General features: G+C 38.4%; 1 protein-coding gene across 1 annotated transcript in view; it reads left to right on the forward strand.

Moving 5' to 3' along the window:
- Positions 1-14216: 14216 nt before the first annotated feature.
- Positions 14217-26304, forward strand: part of PDE8B (phosphodiesterase 8B) — a 53778-nt gene continuing 41690 nt past the window's right edge. The window contains exon 1 of the mRNA XM_026670478.2: positions 14217-15022. Within this exon, the coding sequence (XP_026526263.2) occupies positions 14732-15022 (291 nt within the window). The 5' untranslated portion in view covers positions 14217-14731. The remainder of the gene's footprint in view (positions 15023-26304) is intronic.

The raw sequence follows: 26304 nt of genomic DNA on the forward strand, positions 1-26304 counted from the left end.
CAGCGGATTAATGTTTTTCCAACCAGACTAGACATTAAGAGAGAGAAGACTGTTCCTTAGCCTGTAGTTTGGTGACACAGAATACAATCTGAGTTTCACCTAAGTTTCATTATTAAAGAGATACAGATTAAATAAGCACACCAAATTGCATTTGCCATCTTTTCTGAGAGAAGTATAAATAATTCTTGCTTAATAGCTACTCCTTCAGTAACTGTTAGAACTTATAACCAGTCCTTTGCTGTGTTTCCCTGATGCTATTTTCACGATCCAGGTACTCAAAGAGACCAGCTCAGAATTACACTATGTGGCAATCACGTGATATTGCATTTAACAATCGTGGGGATTCCCTTAATGACAGCAGTCAGAAGTGCTGGAACTGCTATTGCTAAGTGGTTTGGTCATGTGACATCATGCTTTATGACTGCGTTGCTTAGCAATGAAAATTCCAGTCCCGATTACCATCATTAACTGAGGACTACCTGTAGTAGTAAACTTCCTGGATTAGTAGATTTTTGTTCCAATTGCTTCTTTCGGCCACTAGAGGCCGTCATAGCTAAACAAGAATCAATCAGCGATTTTGGTGAGTTGTAAACTAGAATAAGCGTGAAAGGAATACCAGTAATTAAAAATCCTGGTAGCTATTTCTTAGCAAAGGAAATTCTGGTGCAATTACCATCATTAAATGAGGACCATCTATACATGCGAAGCTTTGGAATTACAACCGATGACCCTTCCTCAAGCACCATAACTTCAACCAAATATATCCTGTACCAGTTGATTTGTTCAGAGAACAATTTATTTGAGTCTGTTTTATAAAAACTATAGGCATTTCAGTTGGATTAAGGTCAGTATTTTGAAAAATGGAATTTCCTCCATGAATGCCTTCTAGAACATTTCCATAAGAGATCTTTGCATCAGTTCTAGACTTGGCCAATATCACAGTTGATCATAGCAATAGCAATAGCACTTAGACTTATATACTGCTTTACAGTGCTTTACAGCCCTCTCTAAGTGATTTACAGAGTCAGCATATTGCCCCCAACAATCTGGGTCCTCATTGTACCGGTCTCAGAAGGATGGAAGGCTGAGTCAACCTTCCAATCATGTCCGAGATCTGAGCCAATTTATTACTAAAAATTAAAAAAAAGGTTCTTATCTGGTACATCCAAAATTGTAACAAAAGTGATTTACTGATCTGTTTTAAATTTGCAGAACTTGGAGGTGAACATTTGCCCCACTCCATCTTCTGTTCCCATAGGACAAGAGTCTCAACCCCCGATCTGTGGACACGACTGGTCCGTGGCAGCAACAAGGCCACACAAACAAACGAAGCCCCATCTGCGGAATGCAGGCAGCATGCAAAATCACGCCCCCTCCAGTCCATGGAACCAGTCCCTGGTTCTCCCTGGTGCCCAAAAGGTTGGGGGCCACTGGCACAGGTGTTCAGTGGCCACAGCTTTATTCTCAGCAGTAGTCCGAAGTTGAGAAAAATGAACACATTTATGTAGATTTGGAAAGGTCACCCAGTGCCCAAAGGACTCTGGGCAGCTTAAATAGTTCAAAGAAGTAAAAAAAAAAACATGTACACCTGCTAAACATCACCCATTGGAAAAAATAAACAAACTCCACATTGTCAAACAAACCAATGACCTTAGGCCTGGAGCAAAGGAACCTTTTCAAAGACTAGAACAGTATAGGGTGGGAGCCATGCAAACCTCTGGGGAGATGCTGTGCCAAAGGGCAGACACATAGGCATGCCTCTGGATGATACTAGGTGGCATTGTTTAAATGAAGGCACCTGGATCGTCCCTAGTGTATTTTATTGGATAGGCAGAAGACAAATGGAGACAAATGGTGCCTCAACACCCTATGCCATGAAGATTTTTTAAGGTGACAACTGGCATCTTAAGTTACACCTAAATGCTAACTGTCCAGCAATGTAACTACTCACATATGGGTGCATTTAAGTACATAGCAAATACATGTGCATATTTGAATGTATGTATGTCAAGATCACGGTTGTAACCTTCTCCTTTTTTAGTTATGAGCACCCTTGACTAGTTCTCATGCATCTGGGATTAAAGAAAAGAACCTTTTAGTCAGAGATCACAGATTCTAATTAAACTGTGCTGGTGTATCATTTCCTTATTGTTTGTTTGCTCTGCTTAATTATTAAAACATCAGCTAATTTCTTTTGTATGTCCAATATAACATATTTTTCCATGACATTCCTGTAGCCAGTCATGTATGTCCATTTTTAACTCAGTCTCTGCCTTGATCCTCTTTTGTTACATCTTTTAGACAGTTTATTCATAAAGACAGATCTTGCTTTTGACATTGTTAACATTAATTTTTGATCATGATTTTTTTTGAAAGTATCAATATTTCATGTTAGAATATTTTGCACCAATCTGTAACTGACAGTCAAGTTTATATGCTCTCCTCCTTTAATTGGAATCGTTAGTTCCCTCTAGTGTCCAATTTTTAAAATTTTTATGATTTTTTAAAAATAAAAAATAAAAGTATTTTACCACTAGAAGGATTGTTATAATTAATTCAAAAATCTTATTTCAAATTTCCTTACTTATTTGTAGCTTTATAAAATCAAAGTTTTAATCAACATTTTGCATTTATTTAAAAACCTTTTTAATTTAACCTTGTAGTTAAAATTATTTTTTTTACTAAGAATTGAAGACAGAGTCACCTGGTGTTTTTAAACTTGTTGGATCAAAAAATTTATAACAGCTGAAAAGTAGTTAATAAGAAATTTCCAAAAGTGATTATAAAAACAAGTTTGCAAAGTTAGTGTGTTTTCAAAGGCATTGACCACGGTATGAACAAGATTACTATTCCCTTGTCTTCTAGTGCTCAAAATCCATTGGAGACTCTGTCTCCTTTCAAGAGCAGCTGTTTGGATTCCTTGTGGCTGGTCTTCTCCTTGATTTGGAGACGTTCAAAGAAGTGGTCAGCTTGCCACCTCTTCCTTCTTCACTGCAGTTATTAGCTTTCATTTTTATACATCTGTCTTCAGTCCATCATTTCTTCCTCCAGATGTCAGGCTTGTCCTTTATTTTCCCCCCCAAGAAAATACAGTCACAGAATCAAGACTCATATTCAGTACTGTGTTGAAGCTTCCTGAATCTATTGGTTGTAAATTTTGTTTATCTGGAACTAAGGAATATCAATGGAATATATATGCCCTAAAATTTTTTTTGAAGATTTTCCAAAGCACCTGAGGGCAGGACAAGAAGCAATGGGTGGAAACTAATCAAGGAGAGAAGCAACTTAGAACTAAGAATACATTTCCTGACAGTTAGAACAATTAATCAGTGGAACAACTTGCCTCCAGAAGTTGTGAATGCTCCAACACTGGAAGTTGTTTAAAAGTTGTTGGATAACCATTTGTCTGAAGTGGTGTAGGGTTTCTTGCCTAGGCAGGGGGTTGGACTAGAAGACCAAGGTCCCTTCCAACTCTGTTATTCTATTCTATTCTATTCTATTCTATTCTATTCTATTCTATTCTATTCTATTCTATTCTATTCTATTTATTATTGATTATATACATCTTTCAATATTTAAGTAGCTATACAGAAAAGTAGCTATACAGAATTAATGAATTAGCCTATAATGGACAAAATAAACTTGACAAACTAAATGGAGATTGAACCCCTACTACTGTTTTTTAAATATAACCAAGGTCAAATCAAGTTATTCTTGAAATGAACAGTAGGTTTAGGCACCCCTTGTGTTTAATACCTCTTTGTACATGGCCTAAAACAAAATCGGTAGCTTGTTCTTACTGAAAGAGAGCTACAGCCAATGACTGGAATGGGGTATGATCAGATAAACTCAGAGATACTATCCGGGTTTTCTGTTATTTTAGTGGATGAAGTAGAAAGCCTCTGAAACTGACCCTGAAATGATTTAACTATATTTTCCCTTTGTGGTTATATTGAGTGTAAATCAACTGAGAATATTTATTTACTTCAGTGTGTTTGGAGACTAAAATATTTATTTTCTGTTATTGATCAAAGCCTACCTTTTTCACAGCTCAGTGCACAACAATGTGGTAGATTCTGTGAAGTTGTTGGCATAGCTGCCATCTTCCTTTCCTCATTAACTGTATTTACTACCAGGATGGAGATTGTTTTCTGGTGAAGGCCTCAGACCATTTAGCGGGTGGCAGGAATAGGAGGGGGTGAGTGTGTATGTGCATATAGACTCCCTCTTATACTCTCTCTGACACATACACAGTGTGTGTGTGTGTGTGTGTGTGTGTGTGTGTGTGTGTATGTGTATGCAGGTCTTGGCGTGTCCATACATATAACATATACACATTTGTGTCTTCTGAAGCATAATTATTACTTCCTATAGGTCTCAAGGAAGCCATATGCTGATCAGTTAAGTTGAGCTGACTCCAACTTTATCCTGCAATATTTGGACAGGGACTTGTGAACAGTCAAATTATACTGTACTATTGTGGTTATTTTTTTCCATTCCATCAGGCAACAATCTTTTATTGTTATAATATACTGTATGGAAGAAATAGATTTTGCAATGTTCTGCAGTTTCTTATTATAGAGTTTGTTATTTACAAAACCCTTAGCCCCTGTCCTTTGAACATCTGGAAGCCACAGGGTGGTGCTTGGGCCTTGGTTTCTGGTTTTGGTCTTGACTGTTGTTCACCAATGTTTACATCAATTGTCATGTTATCCCATCACCAGCTGGCACTTCTTAAATGATCTCATCTTAGCTTGCTGAGTACCTGTATAGCTTTAAGGGCCAAGTATTGTTCTTCATGTGCTTCCTTTGTTTTATTTTCTGGCCATTCATTCTTGTTTGGCTTTGTGTTCATGCGGATAATTCCAAGAGCATTAAAAACATATGGTGAAGTTTCCCAATAAATTTTATTTTGAGAATGCCTTGCTTATAGTTATGTTCAGGTGGTGATGAATCCAGGCTATTTAAAATGGAGAGGGAATTGAGTTTTCTATTACTGTTAAGATTCAATGGCTGGATAAAAGTAGCCAAGTTACTGGAATTCATGCTATATTCTACTAACCTCCAAGTTGAGAAGGCATTTGGGATTTATAATATGGAATAACTATCTTTGACAACCATTTCAAAGCTCTAACTGTTACATAGCTTAGCTGCTAAAATTGTCATAGCATCTGTAGGTCACATTGCAGACTCAATTTCCTTGGCTGAAATTTGGCAGAAAACCATCAGAATTTGCCTGCACAATTTTCCTTTTAAAAGGGACAAGTTATTTAAACCGTCTTGCTTAGCAACGGAAATGTTGAACTCAATTATGGTCATAAATCGAGGACTATCTGTACTCACTTTTAATACCAACGTACAGTATTTTAGTCACTGACTTGGTTGACAATAGTCCCTTGTAGTTGTTGGGCACTCCCTCCTTCAGGTCTCTAGGTTGTATTCTGGATTCAGTTACAGCACAAGGATGTCAAATTCGCAGCGTCACGTGGCCGTCATGTGATGTTTCATGACATTTTTCCCCTTTGCAGAGCTGGAGTGGGTGTGGCCTGCACATGATACATTTGGCTTGTGGGCCACCAGTTTGAAACCCCCGTTAATATAGCAGAAATGTTAAAGCAAAGTAAAAAGGATCAATAAGCATGTTAAAGACTACAATGTTGCATGAAAGGCTTGGGAGAACAAAAAAGTCTTTGCTACTGAAAAAAATACATAAGTAGGTTCCAGAGGAGTCAATTTTGCTAAGAATATTCTATAACAACCAGTACTTCTTCACCTGTACTGACCAGCCATTTCTTAACTGAGGACACCTAAAAGAAACATCCCAAGAGGTGGGGCATGAATTAGAAGGATTTCTCCAAATATCAAAGTATCAAATTGTAATTGCTGAGGACCTTCAGAGTGAAAGTGAAATGTGCATTTTATGTGTGCTCAGTAGATATTAATCTGCACCATGCACACATACATACACAATGTGATAGACCTATCAATTATAATTAGCTGTCACATTAAATAAAACCTCTAATATGATTTGTTATTTCCTGGGAGTAAACAACTTCCTCCCTAGTAGCATTTAAATCACCGATTCTGGCTTAGAAGAACAAACCATACTCTCATTGTGGGTCTTACATTAAAGATTCTGCAAGAATCTTTTCAGAATACAATTGATTTCAGATGTGAAATAAATGCCCAAAAGAGATTTGACCAAAAAAACTCGACAACCACACACACACACACACACACACACACACACACACACACACACCAGAATATTGGCAGCCAGCAAATATGTTTTCTTTTTATTAGATTTTGCAACCAGGGATCTGTGGCATTGAATCAGATACTTTTATTTTCAAATATCTTTAGTTTTAAGAATAATGATCCAGTTGGTGACTATTGGATAAGTCAAATTACAAACCAATAATTATTTTGCACTATCTGCTTTTCATCGGCTATCTCATGGTTGCTTTGTAAAAAGGGTTTTTGTGGGAGAATAATGTAGCCTCATCCATCCATGTAAGATCCTGCTTCTTTTCGAAACATCCACAGCACCATGCCTTGGGTGTTCTCCACCTGAAAGTGCCCCACATTGGTACAAAAACTTGGGATGTACTCACTCCAAATGCAGCAATCATGCCTTGACTGAAACTGCCTCAGCTATAATGCATGTTCTTGTAAATTTCTCATTTGGAGAAGTTGACTTGAGAGTCATAACATGATCAAGATGGATTGCTTTTGCTGATCCATCTTTCTGATGCAGATAACAATCTGGAACTGCCCCTGTATACTATTGTGTGACAGAAGATTGCTGGGTGCTGCTGGAACTCCAGGAAGCTGCAGTTACAGAAAAGGCACTGGCTCTTCTTACAACAATGTCAGCAGAAGCCGGAGTCTTTAACAATCGGAAATGTGAAGAAAGTGAGGTGAGAGAGATATGAAAACTGATAAAGGAACTGTAAGCCATAACTGATCCTAGCAGGAAGCATATATATACACCCATGTTGCAACATCTGAGTTTTGAAACAAACAGCCCAGTGAGATGCATCTGTCTTGCTGAGGCCAACCTGAAAATAAATCAACACTGAAAGAAAATCTAAAGCCATTTCCAGCCTAAGAACGACTGCTTTAAAAGTGAATGGAAGTAGCCACCAGAGTTTGAATGTGCCACGTGGGAAGGTAAAGCATGAATGACAGATAATGTTAGAGATTCATTAAACAGAAAGAAAAACTATCATTAACAGGGATAGTTAATGATTTTTTTCTCATGGTAAATGTATTTTAATTGTGTTGTACAGTGATCAATGTTACATAATTAGTTTTCTCCCTATCTCCTCTCTCTGAATGGTACCCAGTCTGTTACACGGTTTCTCCCTACTTCCATTCCACTAGTGGTCCATTAGTATCAAATACAATTTGATGCTTTTTAATTTTGCTAAATAATACAATAGAAGGGTTAGATAATGAACAGAATTAATGTGTTCTAAGCGCTGGAATCAAGATTGATTTTATGTTTTATATCCTGGAAATGCCCAATGTCATTGTCATCTGTCAGGAAATTATGATTGCTGTTTCTAATTCCAATAAATGTATCATTAACCAATGTCTGACTTGCTACTCTTCTATATGCCCTTGAATTCATGGAGGCAGGGAATCCTTTAGTAAGGATATAAGGCAGAGATGGCATTCAGCAGGTTCTGACCGGTTCCAGAGAACCGGTAGCGGAAATTTTGAGTACTTTGGGGAACCGGCAAATACCACCTCTGACTGGCCCCGCCCCCATCTATTCTCTGCTTCCCATTGAGTCCCAACTGATCGGCTGGGTCTTCTTTGGTTGCCCTGCATAGGAGAATCGAGCTGGAAAGCAGGTTAGTGGGATGGGGAGGGAATGGAGATTTTGCAGTAACCTTCCCCCAGGAGTGGGGAGGGAATGGGGATTTTACAGTATCCTTCCCCTGTCATGCCCACCAAGCCACGGTCACCAAGCCACATTACTCCCACCAAGCCATGCCCACAGAACCGGTAGTAAAAAATTTTGAATCCCACCACCGATATAATGATATAAGAGTAATATATTTCTATTTCTCTAATATATTTTCTATGTTACACTTGCAGTTTCTGGCTGTAAAACCAACCATTCATAGAAGTGTTTGAAAACAACAGATAAGGTGCTTAATGCTTATGTAGCAATGTGCTTTGTTTATTGTGCAATCTCAGGCTATAGTCCAGAATCCTTTAATTTACTGTCTCATTTACATGCCCATTTTTTAACTTTATACAGGAAATCTTCAGGGGTGGGATTCAAAAATTTTAACAATTGGTTCTGTGGGCGTGGCTTAGTTGGTGGGCGTGGCTTAGTTGGTGGGCATGGCATGGTGGTCATGTGACTGGGTGGACATGGCTTGGTGGTCATGTTATTGGCTGGGTGTGGCCAACTCAATATCATTCACATCGAGGCACGCATCTCCTCGCCTGGCCTCTCATGACTGTGGGGATGCTGCAACAGTCATAATTGTGAAAAATGTTCATAAGTCACTTTTTTCAGTGCCATTGTAACTTTAAATGGTCACTCCATACAAGCAAAGTACCAGCAAAGGAGGGGGAAAAAACTCCAGAGACGTTCCTGAGACAGGAAGTCTAGTCCTGCCCCCCCCCCTTTTTTTTCCCTTCCACCAAAAAAATCTTATATTTATTAAATAAAAAAAATAAAAAAAAAAAAAGAATGGTTAAAAATAAGGGTTAACGGAGAGGCAGTTTCTGTAAGCAACACCAGAATGTTTCCTTCCTGCCTTCCTTACAGGATTAGGCTAGTAATTTCTTCTAACAACCGGTTCTCCGAACTGCTTAGAATGTTAACAACCTATTCTAGTGAATAGGTGCAAACTGGTAGAATCCCACCCCTGGAAATCTTCCAATAATCAACTATTCTATGTTTCTATATGTTTTTCCTAGTGGCGGAAAGTTTCATGAATATTGCTAAGAAGCTGTGCTTCCTTATAATAAAAGAGAAAAGGACATTTAAACCATCTTTACTTTTTTTTTTAGTTTGGAAATATGAGAACATTTACTAGGGTAGGAGCGACTTCCCTACAACAGATCTAGAGAAAACAAGCTAGACAAATAGAAATGTTATTTTCTAAGTGTTTTGCTTTTACCACCAACAGTTCTCTTTGCCTCTTTCTGCTGGGTATTGTCAACAGTGATGTTTGGTTTTTGGTATTTGTATAACAGTGAGAGACCTCTGTAGTTTCCGCAATCTCATTTGCTTCCCTTATTTTTATAGAGAGCCTTAATGACCGCACTGGGGAAGTTGTCAGGCATCCCCTCCGTGGAGCAAATGTCTTCCATGATTTCTTGAAGCTCTTGCAATGTGTTTAGCTTTAGTGCTTTGTAGGACTCAGCAGGAATGCCATGCTGCTCTGTTGTTTTATTTGAGTTCATTTGTGAGATTGCTTTCTTGATCTAATAAGTAGAGGGTGTCTGGTCTAGGACAACCAAGACTGGCTGCTGAGGAATCTGCTGTAAAACATCAGGATCAACTGTGGATAGTCTACGGAGTAGGTTAGAAAAGTGTTCAGCCCAACAATTTTTCAGTCCTTCCTGGTCTTTGATCAGGCCTGGCCCATCAGATGATAGCAAGAGGGAACATCCTGATTTAGAAGGACCATAAACCGCTTTATGGCTCTGAATAACTCTCTGGTGGCACGGCATGTCTGCATAGCTCCACCAACTTGGCTTTTCTCTGCCACAACTTGTTCTGCATTACTTGAGGTTCTGCCTGTACATTGGACTGCAGGTGTTTAAACTTGTTTTTCCTTGAAACAGATGGTGGATCATTCTGTCAGTCTCCATAGGCCTTGTTCTTGCCCTGGAGGGCTGTTGAAATGGTCTTGTGATTTTCATCAAACCAGGGTATGACTAGGTTTTCAGTAAGCATACAGTTGTTGTAATGTACATGATGACATCTTTGAACTGCATCCACTTTTAAGAATAGGCTCCTATAAGCAGTAAATGAAAGAGTTTTTCATTCAATAATTTTGTAAACATTGGATTTGGGTTGGATCTTGGAGTCTGCTAAAGATGAATGACGTTCTGATAGTCCCTGGTGGCTTACAATATAAAGGGATCATGTGCAGGTTGAGAATTGACCAGACCAGCCTATGATCTGCCAAGCTTTCATCATCTCACATAATACAGGTAATGGTGACATTTTTAAGGTTGTGCTGACATACTATGACGTAGTTAATTACGTACTAGTATTTGGACCTGATATACATACAGGTTGTTGCAAGTCTGAACATTGTGTGCACAGGTTATGCTCAGCACCCTTATTCAGAAGCAGTATGCCATTACTGTTGACTATTCTCACCCCATGTCTGTCAAGGACTCCTTTCTTTTCTTGATTTGAAATTTGGTCAGTTATCTCAGTAGGTCCTCTTAGGATTGAACTGTGTTGCTATTCTTAAAGCTTCCACTTGAATTATTTTCATTGTATCAAAATTCAAAACGAAAATGCAGAATACAAGGCTGATGACAGTTAACCTGATAACAGTACTCTAAATTTATTTTCTTTCTCTGAATCTTCCAAAGTATGGAAAACATTTGTATTAATCCTGTGAATGTCTGGATTAACTGCATTCATACATTTATTAGGAATACATAGTGCTTACAAGGCACTATATGTAAGTGTCCTTGTGTAAAAACCTAAGACTAATAAATAATAATAAAAAACATACTAGTAAATTATGTTGCCAAATAGGCTTGTTTAAATATAAAAGATTAATTTAGTGATACATAAAGAATGTATAACCTTTTTTGGTTTGTGAACTGCATTTAATCTTCAAGAGATATACCAGAGGCCCAAATATTTTTTAAATAAATTAAATTAAATTGATAAAAAAACTCAAATATTACTCCATATATGTATGGAATAATTACAAATGAACAGCAATTTTTAGCGGGGCTCTGGATCTCTTATTTTTTTTCCCATAGAAAACTTTGAAGTCATAATTGAACCCTCTTGGTTTATAGCAGTGGTAGGCAGTCTAATGCTTTTGGAGCAAACTGCTTCTTCTTCCGTGGTAATGGGGCTTAACACAATTTCTTCATGTAGCGCTACTCTTGAAGATAGTTCAGCTGCTTTATCTGGTCTAAATGTGACTGCAAAGGTTCTGGTGGGATCGATCCATTCAGATTATGTAAGGTCAGTTCTCTCTGTTCTCACTAGCTACCAGTCTATTTTTGAACTCAGTGCTGGCTTTAAATATTAAAGCCTTAAAAATATGGAACCATATCTTAGTTATTTTACCCCTCTACTGTCATCCTCTATGACTCCACCCAGGAGTTCTATTTCATAAATACATATTTGTATTTCTTTGCCTTTTGAGATTGCACAGGTTCAATTATTTCCATTTATCGAACTCAGCAAACTTTAAGATGTACAGGTAGTCTTCTCAAACTTTTAAGATGTACAGGTAGTCCTGATAAAGGCATCATACTCCATATAGTGTACAGGAGAAGTTTTTCTTCTTTTTTAAAGAAGAAAAATAAATGGATGGCTGGAAATAGAACAGGCAAAGAATAATAAATATTATGATCTGAATTGAGAGGAGATAAATAAAATAAAATTGAGAAAATTTAAAAGAGGGGAGAAGTTATATAGAAAATTGAAAATGTTAATAAGATATGAAATGGTATATAAAAGGAATATGAATTTGAATTTGTGTCTGTACCAAGAGTTATAACCCGGGACTAAGCAACTTTCAGAAAAGAGATTTTTTATGCTTTTATGTTTTGTGTTTTTGTGTATTTATGTATTGTATGTCTTGAAGAATTAATAAAACTTGTTTTTTTTTAAAAAAGATGTACAGGTAGTCCTCAACTTACAACAGTTCGTTTAGTGTGTTCAAAGTTACAACGGCACTGAAAAAAGTGACATTATCATTTCTCACACTTATGACTGTTTATTGCAGCTCCATGGACATCAGAGGTGGTATTCAGCAGGTTCTGACCAGTTCTGGAGAACCGGTAGCGGAAATTTTGAGTAGTTTGGAGAACCGTCAAATACCACCTCTGACTGGCCCCGCCTCCATCTATTCTCTGCCTCTTGAATCCCAGCTGATTGGCTGGGTCTTTTTTTGTTGCCCTGCATAGGAGAACAGAGCTGGAAAGCAGGTTGGTGGGGTGGAGAGGGAATGGAGATTTTGCAGTATACCCTTCCCCTACCATGTCCACCAAGTCACCCCACCGAACCGGTAGTAAAATGTTTTGAATCCCACTACTGATGGACATGTGATCAAAATTCAAATGCTTGGCAACTGACTCATATTTAAGATGACTTGGTCCCAGGAACATGTGATCACCTTTTGCAACTTTCTGATAAGCAAAGTCAATTTGGAAACCAGATTCATTTTACAACCATGTTATTAACTCAACAACTCATTAAGTGGGGTCTTGTCTCTACCCCAAGTGTGACTGCGGTACTCCTCGACAAAATATCTATCACATTGTGTCTGAATGTCCATCAAGAGCTTACACTGGCCCATTGTCTGATTTTTTTTTCAATATAGACCACCCTGTCCTTGTAGGTGGACTGGACATTAACGTTTGAACCACTATAAGTCCATGTATTTGCCATACACTAAATAAATAAATAAACTCAACAACTGCAGTAATTCATTTAACAAATGTGGCAAGAAAGGTCGCAAAAATGGGTAAAATTCACGTAACAAATGTCTCAGCATAAAATTTTTGGGGATCAACTATGGTTGTAAATCGAGGACTATCTGTATGATTTTCAGCTTACAGAATTTCCTCACCACCATGCTCCCCAGGGAGTTGTGGAAATTGAAGTTCACACAGCTTAAAGTTGTTGAGGTGAAAAATCCTGGGTTATATTGCACCCAACCCCAAAACAACACCACCACCCCCCCCCCCCCCACCCCCCCCCCCCCCCCCCCCCCACCCCCCCCAAACCACCCCCCCCCACAGCAACCCAACACTCAAAACAACCTTGTTGTAGAGAAATCCTTGTGCTCAATAACCTCCTCCCCAAAGGCACCTGGTTTAATGTACTGTATTTTATTTTTGAAGCCAGTTTTTGTTAATAAGAAAGTCCCATTACTTAGTCACATATATATTCAAAGATATTCCTTGATTTGAGGATAGTTCATAATCCAGAAACTATAGGATGGCTGGTATGCTTGAAGAGAAAGAGTCCCTGACTACTCGGTGCCCAAAGGTTCTCATTAAGGCAGTTTGGAGAAAACAAACTAATGGCAAATTTGGAAGAGCATTCACAGAAGAAAACTCTGGATTTGTCAGAGAGAAAGCAGGTAAAATTTTGTTCAAAGAGAATGAGAAGACTCTTTTTCACTTCATACAGTGTTGTATAGTGTGTTTTCCCCAGTGGGAAGAAGTAGTTGACTAGGCAGCCAGCTGCTTGCTGCTCTAGTCCAAATTTTTTGGCTTCCTATCAAAACTTTGGGCGAAAATGCTTCTTCTTCTAGGAGGAGAGGCTAAGATAGATACATGCAGCCCCGCTGAGCCTACCATGCCTTTTCTGAACTGAAGGGGGGGGGGGAGAGGAGGAATGTGGTCCATTCTCCTTTCACAAATATTCAGCTCGCGGCTTTCCTTTAGTTTATTCTCAGCCAAAAATGAATGGCAGCTGCCCCAGTTGGAAGCTGTGGCTGCAGGCGATTCCGTATAGGAGGGACGGCTGCTGAGGGCCCGGAATAGAGGGTAAAGATAGAGAGGAGGAAGCCGAAGTGCAGCCTGAGAGATAACAGATAACAGATAATCAGAGTTGGAAGGGACCTCGTAGGTCATCTAGTCCAACCCCCTGCCCAAGCGGGAGACCCTACACCATTTCTGACAAATGGCAGTCCAATTTCTTCTTGAAAGTCTCAAGTGATGGCGCTCCCACAACTTCCGAGGGAAAGCTGTTCCATTGCTTGATTGTTCTCAATGTCAGAAAGTTTCTCCTTATTTCCACGTTAAATCTCTCCTTGTTCAGTTTCCATCCATTATTCCTTGTCTGGCTCACAGGCACTTTAGAAAATAGCTTGGCCCCTTCCTCTCTGTGGCAGCCCCTCAAATATTGGAAGACCTCTATCATGTCTCCCCTGGTCCTTCTCTTTACTAGACTAGCCAAGGCCAGTTCCTGTAACCGTTCTTCGTATGTTTTAGTCTCCAGTCCCCTAATCAGAGGACGCTGAGCGATTCCGGAAGGCGAATTGAGTGAACGGGGAGCGGCCGCGGCTGTCGGCTGGATTGAGGTGCGCAGCGCCGGGCGCCTGGCCGTCGTGCTCCAAGTTTCCGTCAGGCGGGCAGCCTCCGCCTCCTCCCTGACGCGGGCTGTGAGGGATGCCCTCATGATGGAGCGCGGCGGACTCGCACTCCCGTCTCTGCCTGGCGGCGGGGAAGGACAAGGCGCCCTCGCCGCAGGGAAACGGCACTCTCCGGAGGGCTGCTGCCTGCGCCCCGAGTCCGGCAGCGCGTAGCCTCCGCCAACGGAGAGGAGGAGATGGCGAGTCGCAATCGCCGCCGCCGCCGCCGCCGCCGCCCAAGGCCGACGGCCGATGCTCCCGCTCTGGGCTGAGCTGGCCGGTCCGGTCCGGTCCGCTCGGCTCGGCTTTCCGCAGAGCTCGAGAGCTGCGAGGGCGGCTTGGTGTGGCCCCAGCCGGCTTGTTCGGTCGGTGCGAGGGCGGCTCGGCGGCGGCGGCTCGGCAGAGGGATGGGCTGCGCCCCCAGCATCCACGTCTCGCAGAGCGGCGTGATCTACTGCCGCGACTCGAACGAGTCCAATTCGCCGCGTCAGACCTCGCAGGGAACGGCCGCCACCTTGCACGGGCTCTTCATCAAGACTGACGCGGCCGACTCCATCCCTTCGGTGCTCGCCTACCAGAGTCGCCAGCCGCCGCCGAACTGCCCGGCCTACCCGCGCAGGGAGCTGGGCAGGAGCCGGGGTCACCACTGCTGTGGCGTCGTCCAGGCGGAGACCCAGACCAGCCAGAGTAGCGTCAAGGTAAGGGCTGCACCTGCTGGGCGTGCGGGGTGGGGAGGGCTATCCAGACCGCTTGCAGCTAGCTGGAAGACAGAGCAGCCTTCCTTCAACCTGCTTCCCTCCAGATGTGTTGGACCAGGTTCCCTACAGCTGTCATTATCTTTCCCTGATGTGAAGGAGTGAAGGTCTGGACAGACATGGGGATAGTGTAGTCCAACACATTAGGGGAAGATCAGCAGGGCATGAGATTGGGTTGAAGAGGAAGAACCTCATGATGAAGAAAAGGATGAGTTTTTCTGTCCTTCCATCATCAGAGATCATCCTTTCAGGTAATAGAGACATTTTGAGGAAGTTACAGTAACAGGGACTTCTAACTAAGACCTGACAGTATGGCCAAAATAGTAATTATCTCAGTGGGACTCTCAATATTCCCCGGAAGAAATGGCTGAGAGTAATGGGGTATTTACGTTTTTAAATTGCATAGAGATTATTGTATGGTTGGTTGTGTTTAGTTCAATTTTTTTTCTTTTAGTGGTGTTTGTCCAGTTTTACTTTGTGGAAGAGCACCTCATTTCGTTGCACCCGCTAGCGAGTGTAATGACAAATAAATTCTAAATTCTTATGTCTTAAGAAGAACCTTACTTGGGCAATTCTTTCCCTCACATTTCTTCTCCAGTATTCCTTAATTCCTAGTTAGGAGTCACTCGTTTGAAATAACCAGCCAAGCCAGAGGCTTGCTCTTGAGTACTTTTGCCCAGTTTATCTCACACCCCCTTTCATAATTTAGTCTAGTTTTCTCCCACCTAAGATTCTCTTTTGGGGTTCAGCTGCAGCTTTTGTTTTTGACACAGCCTCAAGTTCCAACTCACCTGGCTTCAGCTGGGAAAGACTGATTTAAAAGCTGCTTGAATCCTAAAAATGAGCAGATGAAGCGTCTTTAGCCACCTAACCTAAAACTCTCTTTGGGCTGTTTAGTGAAGCCTTTGTATCTGTTTCCCAGGGAGACGAGCAATAAAAGCCAAAATGAGACAAGGGGACTACTAGTGAAAAGGCAGTGTGTTTAGTCTCCTACACAATATTACTTTGGCTATCGGGGCAGAACCTCCCATGCTCTACAGAAGGCAATAAGGGAGAGAGAGCATAAGGCTGACAATCAGAAAGGCTGCTGAAAATACACATGGGATGCAGTGGTTGCCATGGCATCCAATGGCTTACTCCTTCTCCAGGTTTTTCCTGTCTGGTCAGATACAAGCACATTGGCCAATTTTTTATTTATTTATTTATTTATTTGATTTGCCAATTGTTTACAAGATAATAAGTATAAGTGTATACATAGTTGTGAATACATGAAATGGGTACATATAAGAAAAATAAAAGAAGAATAAGAGAAACAATAGGACAGGGACGGTAGGCACGTTGGTGCGCTTATGCACGCCCCCTACAGACCTCTTAGGAAAGGGGTGAGGTCAATAGTAGACAGTCTAAGGTTAAAGTTTTTGGGGTTTTCCTCTCCTGCACATTGGCTGATGGGAATCATGCTGAAATTCAGGATTAAGGTTCTGTATATTTTGGGAACTTCATTGTATTTACCTTTATCAGTCCATGGGCTTTATCTACCAGAAAGTGTCCCAAAAGCATCTTTATCTAAATGTACATATGCTACGGTGGAAAATGAGTTAAAACAGAACCACCTTATGAAAGCACAAAATAAGTAAAGTCTCCCTTGAGAGAGGGAGGTTATTCTTGGTGACTACATCGATAAGTCCATTTATTTTCTTAATAACAGAGTATACATAAATTCATTTAAGTTGGTGCAGGGATGAAGGATAATATTTGTCCAATTCCTCCAGGCAGCTCAGTTTGTCTCTAATATCCAAACTGGATGGAACAAACTATGTTTCATGGTCTATGAAATGCAGCCTACTTCTACGCAGAGAAGGTTTGTAGAGTATAATTCAAAACCCACCAGAGGTAGATACTTGGGATCCGGAAGATGAGGATGATGCCCAGAAAATACAAGAATATAAACTGAAGAATGAGCAAGCTCTCTGTATAATAGGACTGACACTCTGTGACCAGCAGCTTGTCCATATTCGTGGAGAAGAAACAGCTGCTAAGTGTTGGGAGAATTTAAAGAAGATTTATGTTCGAGACAGTGTAGGAGCACATATAAATCTTACACAGAAACTGTTCAGAACACATCTTCAAAAGAATGGAGACATGTTGACTCATTTAAACACTATGAAGAGAATTTTTCAGGAACTGCATGAAAAAGAACTTATCTTCACAGAACTGCATCAGGTTTATATAATTTTGTCTTCGTTAGATGAGAGCTATGACGACTATGTAACTTCACTGGAAGTACTGCCAAAAGATAACCTCACATTAACTGACATTACTGGCAGATTAATTGAAGAAGCCAGAAGAAGGCTTGAAAGGGATCAACTCAGAAGGGAACAACCACAAGAAGATAAAGAATCTACGACAGCCTATACAATTAGAAAATGTTTTAATTGTGGAGGAAAAGGACATTTGGCTAGATTCTGCAAGAAAGGAAAACGCCACAATGCCAGCCAGAATGCTAAAAGGCATCAAAAGGATGAAAAATGCTTAGAGTTAGCCATGTATAGCAACGAAACTGTGAATAATAATTTATGGGTTGTAGATAGTGGAGCATCGCACTGCATAACGAAAGATAAGAAAAGATTTGTTAAGATGTCCACAAGTTCACAGCAGATATCGTTAGCTAATGGCTGGAAAATGAAAGCAAAAGGTGAAGGTATTGCACATTGTTCTTGCATAAAAGAAAATGTAAAAATGTTATATGTACCACAACTTAAGTTTAATTTGCTTTCGGTTAGAGTTTTGGTTAAACTAGGTTATGTAGTTACCTTTAGAGGAGAAAACTGCATAATAGAAAAGGAAGGTAAAAAAGTGACTGCAACTTTAAAAGGTGAATTGTATGTGTTAAATGATAATCCATCAGAGGTAGCTAACACAGTGTATAATAACGTTAAACCTCATGATGAATGCATACATTTGTTACACAGACGTTTAGGGCATATAAATTTTAAAATGCTCAAGCAAATGGTTGAACTGTGAAGGTATAAAACTGAAGCCTTGCAGTAAGTATTTGCACTGCAATGCTTGCAGTCAAGAAAAAAGCAAGGTAATACCAGCAAATAGAATAAATGGATTTAAAACTAAGGAGCCTCTAGAGGTCGTATTTGCTGATATTATAGGTCCTAAAAAACCAAGTGTGGGAGGTGCTCGTTATATATTAAGCATAATGGATCATTATTCTAGATATGGTTTCTGTTATTTAATGAAAAGTAAAACGGAAACATATCAGAATTTCTTTAATTGGTTGAAGTTTGCAGAAAGAAAAACTAAAAGGAAACTAGTAACTCTTGTAACTGATAATGGTACGGAATTTATAAATAATAAATTCAAAAATAGACTGAAGATGGCAGGTGTTGAACATAAAAAGTCTGCACCATATAGGCCACAACATAATTCTTTTATAAAAAGACGAGGCCAAACAATACAGGCAATGGCTCGTACTATGTTGTCGGATTCAGGATTACCTGAAACTTTGTGGGGAGAAGCAATAATGTGTGGTAATCATATATTGAATAATGTTGTTAACTCAACAACAGGTGAATTACCATTCACACGGTGGCATGGTAGAAAACCTGACCTAAGTTACATGCACACATTTGGAGCACCAGCATGGGTGCATATTCCTACACAACTGAGACATAAGGGGCAGCATAGGGCTAAAAAGTTATTCTTTGTAGGTTATGAATCTAATCACAAATCATACAGATTCTGGAAAAAAGGTACACCTAGAGTTTACTGTAGTGCTAGTGCACAATTCCTTGAACATGTAGGATGGGAAAAACTGGAGCAAGATTCAAGTAAGGATGTAATCATAGAAACCTACAAAAGACCAAAATCACAAATCAGTAATAAGAAGAGTACAATTAAAGAGGAAGTACAGGAAGAGCACATAGGACCAGAACAGGAAGAAATAGGAGAACAGGAAGAAATAGATAACCAGGAACAGGTAGTACATGAAAGTCCACCTGTAAGCCCTGTAATACCTAGACAGTCAACACGTGAAACCAGACCACCTGACAGGTACCAAGCAAGTGTAGTTTGCCAAGTTAGTAAAGTTCCAACTACTGTTGAAGAACTTAGAATGTATCCAGCAAAGGAACAAGAAAATTGGCATAGAGTAATGGAGAAGGAATTAAATTCATTAAAACAAATGGAAGTTTATGAAAATGTTAAATTACCTCCAGGTGAAAAGTCCATTGGCTGTAAATGGATATTTAAATTAAAAACAGGTAAAAATGGGACTGTTACCCATAAGGCTAGGTTGGTAGCTCAAGGATTTAATCAAACTGCATGTGATTATGATGAAGTATTTGCACCAAGTCTAAAAGCAACAACCTTGAGAGCAGCTTTAGTGTGGGCAGCTAAGAAGAATTATATTATAAATCACTTAGATGTAGAAACTGCCTATCTGCATGCACCATTGCAGCATACTATATACCTAAAGAAACCTGTAGGAATTAAGGATGATAAAACAAATAATGACTGTTGGAAGCTTAAAAAATAGTCTCTATGGATTAAAACAATCTGGTTACGAATGGAACCAATGTATTGTTAAGGAGTTAAACAATATAGGGTTTAAAGCAGGTTTAGCTGATCCATGTGTATTTAAGAAAGAGACAAATGGAACAGTGTCATTATTATTGTTGTTTACAGATGATATTGCCTTAATTACAAAAACTAATAATGAAGCTACTGAAATAATATCATTATTAGGTAAGAGGATAAAATTAAAGCAATTAGGAGAGATAAAACAGTATCTAGGATTAACAATAAATAAAACCAAAGGTGGCTATAAGATATCTCAAGAGGATAAGATTTATCAATTACTAAAAACATACAAGATGGAACTTTGTAAGCCGGCTAAAACTCCAATGAGTCAGGAATTTGGCCACACTGATGCTCAAAGTCCAAAATTCGATAAGACTATTTATCAATCACTAATTGGTAATTTATCGTACATTAGTAATTGGTCAAGGCCAGACATTGCATATGGCGTTAATCAATTGGCAAGATTCAACGCTGAACCCACTGAACGACACTGGCAAGCGACAAAAATTATATTAAGATATCTTAAAAGGACAATGCACTATGCATTGTATTTGGAGCCAAAAGATGATCTGATTTTAAGTGCATATGCTGATGCAAGTTTTGCAACAGACATAAACACTAGGAAATCAACTTCAGGTACGGCTATACTGTTAGAAAAAGCACTGATTGGTTGGAGGTCAATTAGACAGCAACACATAAGTATGTCCACAATGGAAGCAGAATTTTCATGTCTATCTTTATTATGTACTGATTTAATTCTGTATAAACAGTTGTTGTTCGATATGGGAATAACTGTTAATGATTCCATTGTAGTTTATGAGGACAATCAAGCAGCCATACGGTTGGCTACAAATATTGCTGTGAAAACGAGATCTAAGCATACAGATCTTAGATATCTGAATGTAAGACAATCTGTAAAAAATGGTTTAATAAGATTGGAATATTGTATGACTGAAGAAAATATTGCTGATCAGTTTACAAAAGCCCAAGGTTCAGTCAAACATAAAGAAAGTTGTGATAACTATGGTTTAAGGTTGTAAATATATATATAAGGCTCAGTCTAAGATCAGCTCCTGATTGGGAGAAGTACAGGTGAGGTGTTAGGAATAACATAGTTACCTAACGTAGTTTGGGTAAAATAATATATATAAACTATGATAATGAGTTTAAGTGTGTGTCACTTTAAACTGCAAAGCATGTAATTTTGGGTGCAGTTGTAAAATCGCCATAAGAGGGAGCAAGAGAACTTGATTGATTGCTGGCTTACTGGATTGCTTGCTGACGATGATGGATTGATGGTTTGTTAACTGGGTGTTTCCTGTTGCTGAAGGAAGAAAGGAGGTTTGACTTCTTCATATCTCTACTGCGAGGAGATATATTACTGGACTGATATTTGTAAGTTTACTGACCTATTTTTCGACACTGGACTTTGCAACTGAATAATCCCCGGACGGACTGAACTAGTGTATGAAATATGGACTGTTTGACTATGCTAAAAATCTTACTGGAATAAACTATTTAACTAGCACAGTGTATCTGTTTTAAGCTATAAAAACGTTTGTCTCACATATTTGCCTGCCTGCCTGACTGCCGTGCAGATTCTGCTAGGGTGTATATCCCTAACATGAGGTCATAGATTACATGTGATCTCCAGATCTTTTGCAGCCCTGAAATCCACTGGTCACGAAGCACAAATAATTCTGGTACAGCTTTTAGCTTGCAGTTCTTGTTATTAATATACATGCAATGTAATAATAGTTAAGTTGCATTTATGTTCTGCATTTGGTTTATTTCAAGTAATTTATTCTTAAGTTTGCTTAAATGTTGATTTGTGGTTTTATGAATATGTCATTGATTTGCATGATTTATTTGGTTACATAATCTCTTTTCCTTTTGTATGGTAAATTACATCAATTCTTTCAGAAGAAAGAATGATCCATAATAGGTACCTTGGCAAGAATGGAGTTTTAATAGATGGCTAATAAATATAGTCAGTATATAAATGCATAAATGGAAACAATCTAAATCTAGTTAAAAATCTTGCAACCCGATGCACAGAACTGTGTTTGCATATTTTCCAACTGTGCCAGTAAATGGACGAAAGCATATGACCCATCATTGGTTAGAAACCTCTCCTATTCTACTACAAATAAATATGAGAGGATATATATTCCATTATGGTTCAACTAAGAAAAAACCATTGATTAGACGGATGCAATTTCAAATACTTTGCAAACTAGAAATGTCATGTTGCAACTTGCTATATTCTCTTGACATAATTTGTTTTTTCCTCAACTACTACATTCTGCAAAAGTGTAAAGAGAATATTGCATCTCTTTTAAGAAGAGTAACAACAATGGAAACACCTCCATATTTTATGTTTTTCTCACCTCTCTTTATATTTAAAGATGGGTCACTTTGTAAAGAACCAGTAATCTCATGGTTTATATTTGCAAGTTCAATGCCATCTGTCTTCTGTGAGGTTCCTTCAAGTTAATCCGTAATTATATTGAAATATGGTAGTGTCTGGATACAGACCTGTCAATCATAGAGTTATGCCAGCAGTTTTAGCCAACACAGGCACATGGTATTGATTTATTATTAGTGTTTAATATAGATCCACCTTTTATAGACAGGACACATTAGTGTTAGGCTAAATGGGTGCATAACCCTCAAAATTGATGGGATTCTACTAGCCAGTTCCACTGGGTAACTGGATAAACTTTTGATGGTCAAGAGTACCACAGAATAAGAGGGTAGCAGTAGACTGAAGCTAAAAGTACTGTGTTATAGATGTCCTTATTGTGTTCTCTTCCTCAAATTTTGGAGAATTGCCTGCGGGGACATCATACCACTGATTTCAAGCAATAGTCTCTGACAGAACTCTGGAGACCTCAAAAAAGAGGGGAGATTTGGGACACTGAAGATTACCAATCACTGCTTTGCATAGCCCATTTTGCTTTCAAGATAATGCAGAAGACTTTCTGTGAAATTTCCATAAATAAGGCTTCTAGTAAAGTTTCGGAGCTGTCAGTTATTTTCATTGTGAATATATTCAGCCATTAGTTATATAACTTAAATTAGGAATGTACTTTTCTTGAGGAGAAAGGGGGACAATTTTCCCGCTTCTATTCTTATATTAAAGTCATTTATATAACAATAAAGTTGGGCAGAGATCAGCCTGAAAATTGGCCCTCTTTTATTGTAATCTAAGATGAGCTAAGAAGAACATGCCATTTTATGTTAATGCATCCTCTTCAATTGCAACTAAAATGAGATAATTTGATACAGCAAAAGAAATTTCTTAAAGGATTTCTAAGTTTGGTTAATACTTACTCTGCAGAATAAAGGTTATTTTTTCTTTTTTTAATATTGAAGAGAGCTCAAAATGATACTTTGCAAATGACAGCTGAAAGGAGAAGAAAAGATACATTAAACATTGAGCAGTCTGGATATACTGGCTCAGTGCATTATAACAATCCAAAATGAGCACATGGAGTATTTGAAATTCAGGTCCAAGATCTGTTATAAAATTAAACTTACACATTGCACTCATGTTCATTAGAATGACGTGACAGTTTTTTTTGAAACCACTTCAGAAGTGCAAGCAAATAGGTCATCTTCCTTGCAAATTTAGCCTGGATTACTTCACATTGGGTACCAGGCACTTTCTGTCCATAATTAAGGGGTTTTTGGAAGAGCTTTTTTTTGTGCAACTGTAATGTTCTTGGTGTGTGCACTGTCCTTTCACTACAAACAACTTTCTTGGGACAAAGTTATCGTCCATTGGGCAATGTCACTACAGTATTCTCCCAAAGAAGAAGGGAATTATTGATATTCTGTAGCCTTGAATGACCAAAGCGAGTTGCAGACCCAGTTTCTTCTCTTTGGTGTGTTAGTTGTATCGTGAATAATGTGAGAAAGGGATGCATCTAGGGAAAATGGGAAACCCTGGAGAAGAGGTTTTAAGTATTACCCATTATCTTACATCAGTAAAACAGGTTACAAGAAGCCAGAGTGCAAGAACAACACTTGGATCATATTTATTTATGTATTTATTTGTTCAATTTCTATAATTAGTAGTTTTATATTAAAGGAGTTCTGAGTCTCCTTGGAAAGTGCCCAATGCAATTATAAGAATTTAGACCAGGGGTGTCCAACCTTGGCAACTTTAAGACTTGTGGACTTCAACTCCCAGAATTCCTCAGCCAGCAGCTGGCTGAGGAATTCTGGGAGTTGAAGTCCACAAGTCTTAAAGTTGCCAAGGTTGGACACCCCTGATTTAGACCATTATACTTTCTCTGTTTCTCTGCTGTTATACTAGAATACAACTTTTGCTTCTTTTGACTCTAACAGGCTTAATGCACTTACAAATCTAAATTCCAGAAGTATTTTAAAGAAACACTGTATGACAAGGACAATTGTATCTTGATTTATGGCTCCAAAATAGCAATAGGGTTTGGTTTTATAAAGTATGAAGAGTAGAATAGTTCCATTTCTAACGAGAACAAAATATACATTTTAGCTATTAATGAGAAAGATATATAAGGAATGTACAGGAAAAATGTGTGTGTTGTGGAATCAAATAATGTTGCATGGAGTTCAATTATTAAATTATCTGATTATCCATCTAGGAATCCAGTAATCGAGAGTTCCAATCTAGAACTAAGGAGAAATTTCCTGAGAGTGAGAACAATTAATCAGTGGAATGGTTTGCCTCGAGAAGTTGTGGCTGCTCCATTATAGAGGTTTTCAAAAAGAGAATGGACAGCCATTTGTCCGGAATGGAATTGGGTCTCCTGCTTGAGAAAGAGGTTGGACTAGAAGACCTTCAAGGTCCTTTCAAACTCTTGTTCTGTATTCTCTGTGTAGTGGAGAAGTGGAAGAGGCTGCAACAGTCATCTAAAAACTCAGTTAAGCTATTCTCAATAGATGGCTGCCTTAGATTATCTTTAACACCTATATAAATGAAGAACCCACAATCTTTTTTTCCCCAAGTTTTTATTGATTTTTAAAAACAAACATAAACAAACAAAACATAAAAACATCAAGCCATCTTCCATATGTATACATACAGTGTGCCGGTTGGTTTACAAATTGTTTTGTGCTTCCATTTCGTAGTCTTCAGTTACAATTACATTGCATATAATCTCGTATTTTCAATCAAAAATTAAATAGCTTAGTATCATTATTAATCAATCATTTGACTATACTTTTATTCATTCATGTTTTACAAGATAATCATAATTTACTTAATTTGTTTTATAACAGTTCATATTATCACCCCAAATCTATCCTAAAATCATTTTGTAGATATAATAAGAAAGAAGTACATCTTTATATATTTATTTTTTTCTAAAAGTCTACATATTTCATTACTGTATTTTATTGTCTAACCATTGATAGAATAGATCCCAAATTTTATAAAATTGTTTATCCTCTTGTCCTCTAATTTCAAATGTCAATCTACTCATTTCAGCACATTCCAATATTTTCTTAATGATTTCCTCCTGTGATGGTGTTTTCTCATTTTTCCAGTTTTTGGCAAATACAACCCTGGCCGCTGTTAATACATTTACAATCAGATATTTCAAGTCTTTACTATATATTTCAGGTAAAATTCCCAATAAAAATATCTCTGGTTTCAAATCTATATGTTTTTTTTGTCATTTTTTCCAACCACATGTGGATTTTAGTCCAGTATTTTTAGCATCCGCACAAGTCCACCACATATGGTAATATGAGCCAGGTGTCTGATGACATTTCCAACATTTTTCGGATTTATTCTTGAACATTCTTGCTATTTCTTGTCGGGGGGAAATGCCACCTGTAAAACATCTTATACAAATTTTCTTTATATGCTGTTGACATTGTCATTTTATAATTTTGAGACCACAATTTTTGCCATTTCTCTAAATCAATCCCATATCCAAAATTCTTCCCCCAAGCAATCATAGTTTCTTTAACTTGTTCTTCTAATTTAATTTCTAATAAATATCCATACAATTTTTTAATCACCTTTTCATCAGTACCTGTCAAAATCTTATCTAAATCAGTCAATTTATCATAGAAACCTTCCATTTTAGAATCTTTATCATACCTTGAATGTATTTGCGCATATGAAAACCAATTCATCTTTATACCTTGTTTAGTTTTTGTATAGATTTGAGTTCACCCTTTTCATTCAATATTTCACCATATCTAACTGTTTGTTCCTTTTTGTATATTATAGGATAAGAAAATGCTTCAATAGTTGATAGCCAGACTGGAATTTTCAAATAACATTGTCTTTTAATCTTCTCCCAGTTTAACCACAGAGACTCCCGTATATAATGTCTTCTAAAATATCCCTGTGTTTTAGTTCCTTTATACCATAAAAAAGCATGCCACCCCAACAACAAATCATGTCCTTCTAAAGTCAACAATCTAGTATCTCTTAGTGTTATCCATTCCTTAACCCACATCAGATTTGTAGCTTGATAATACAACTCCCAATTAGGCAAACCAAATCCTCCTCTAATTCTAGCATCTTGCAAAAGTTTTAACTTTATTCTCGCTTTCTTACCTTGCCATATATATTTCAACACAATTTTATTTAAATCTTCAAAGCAATCTTTTCCAAGCCTAATTGG

Source organism: Notechis scutatus, chromosome 2 (assembly GCF_049901735.1).
Source record: "Notechis scutatus isolate UNSWTSFEM ecotype Mainland chromosome 2, rNotScu1.2, whole genome shotgun sequence".
NCBI lineage: Eukaryota > Metazoa > Chordata > Lepidosauria > Squamata > Elapidae > Notechis > Notechis scutatus.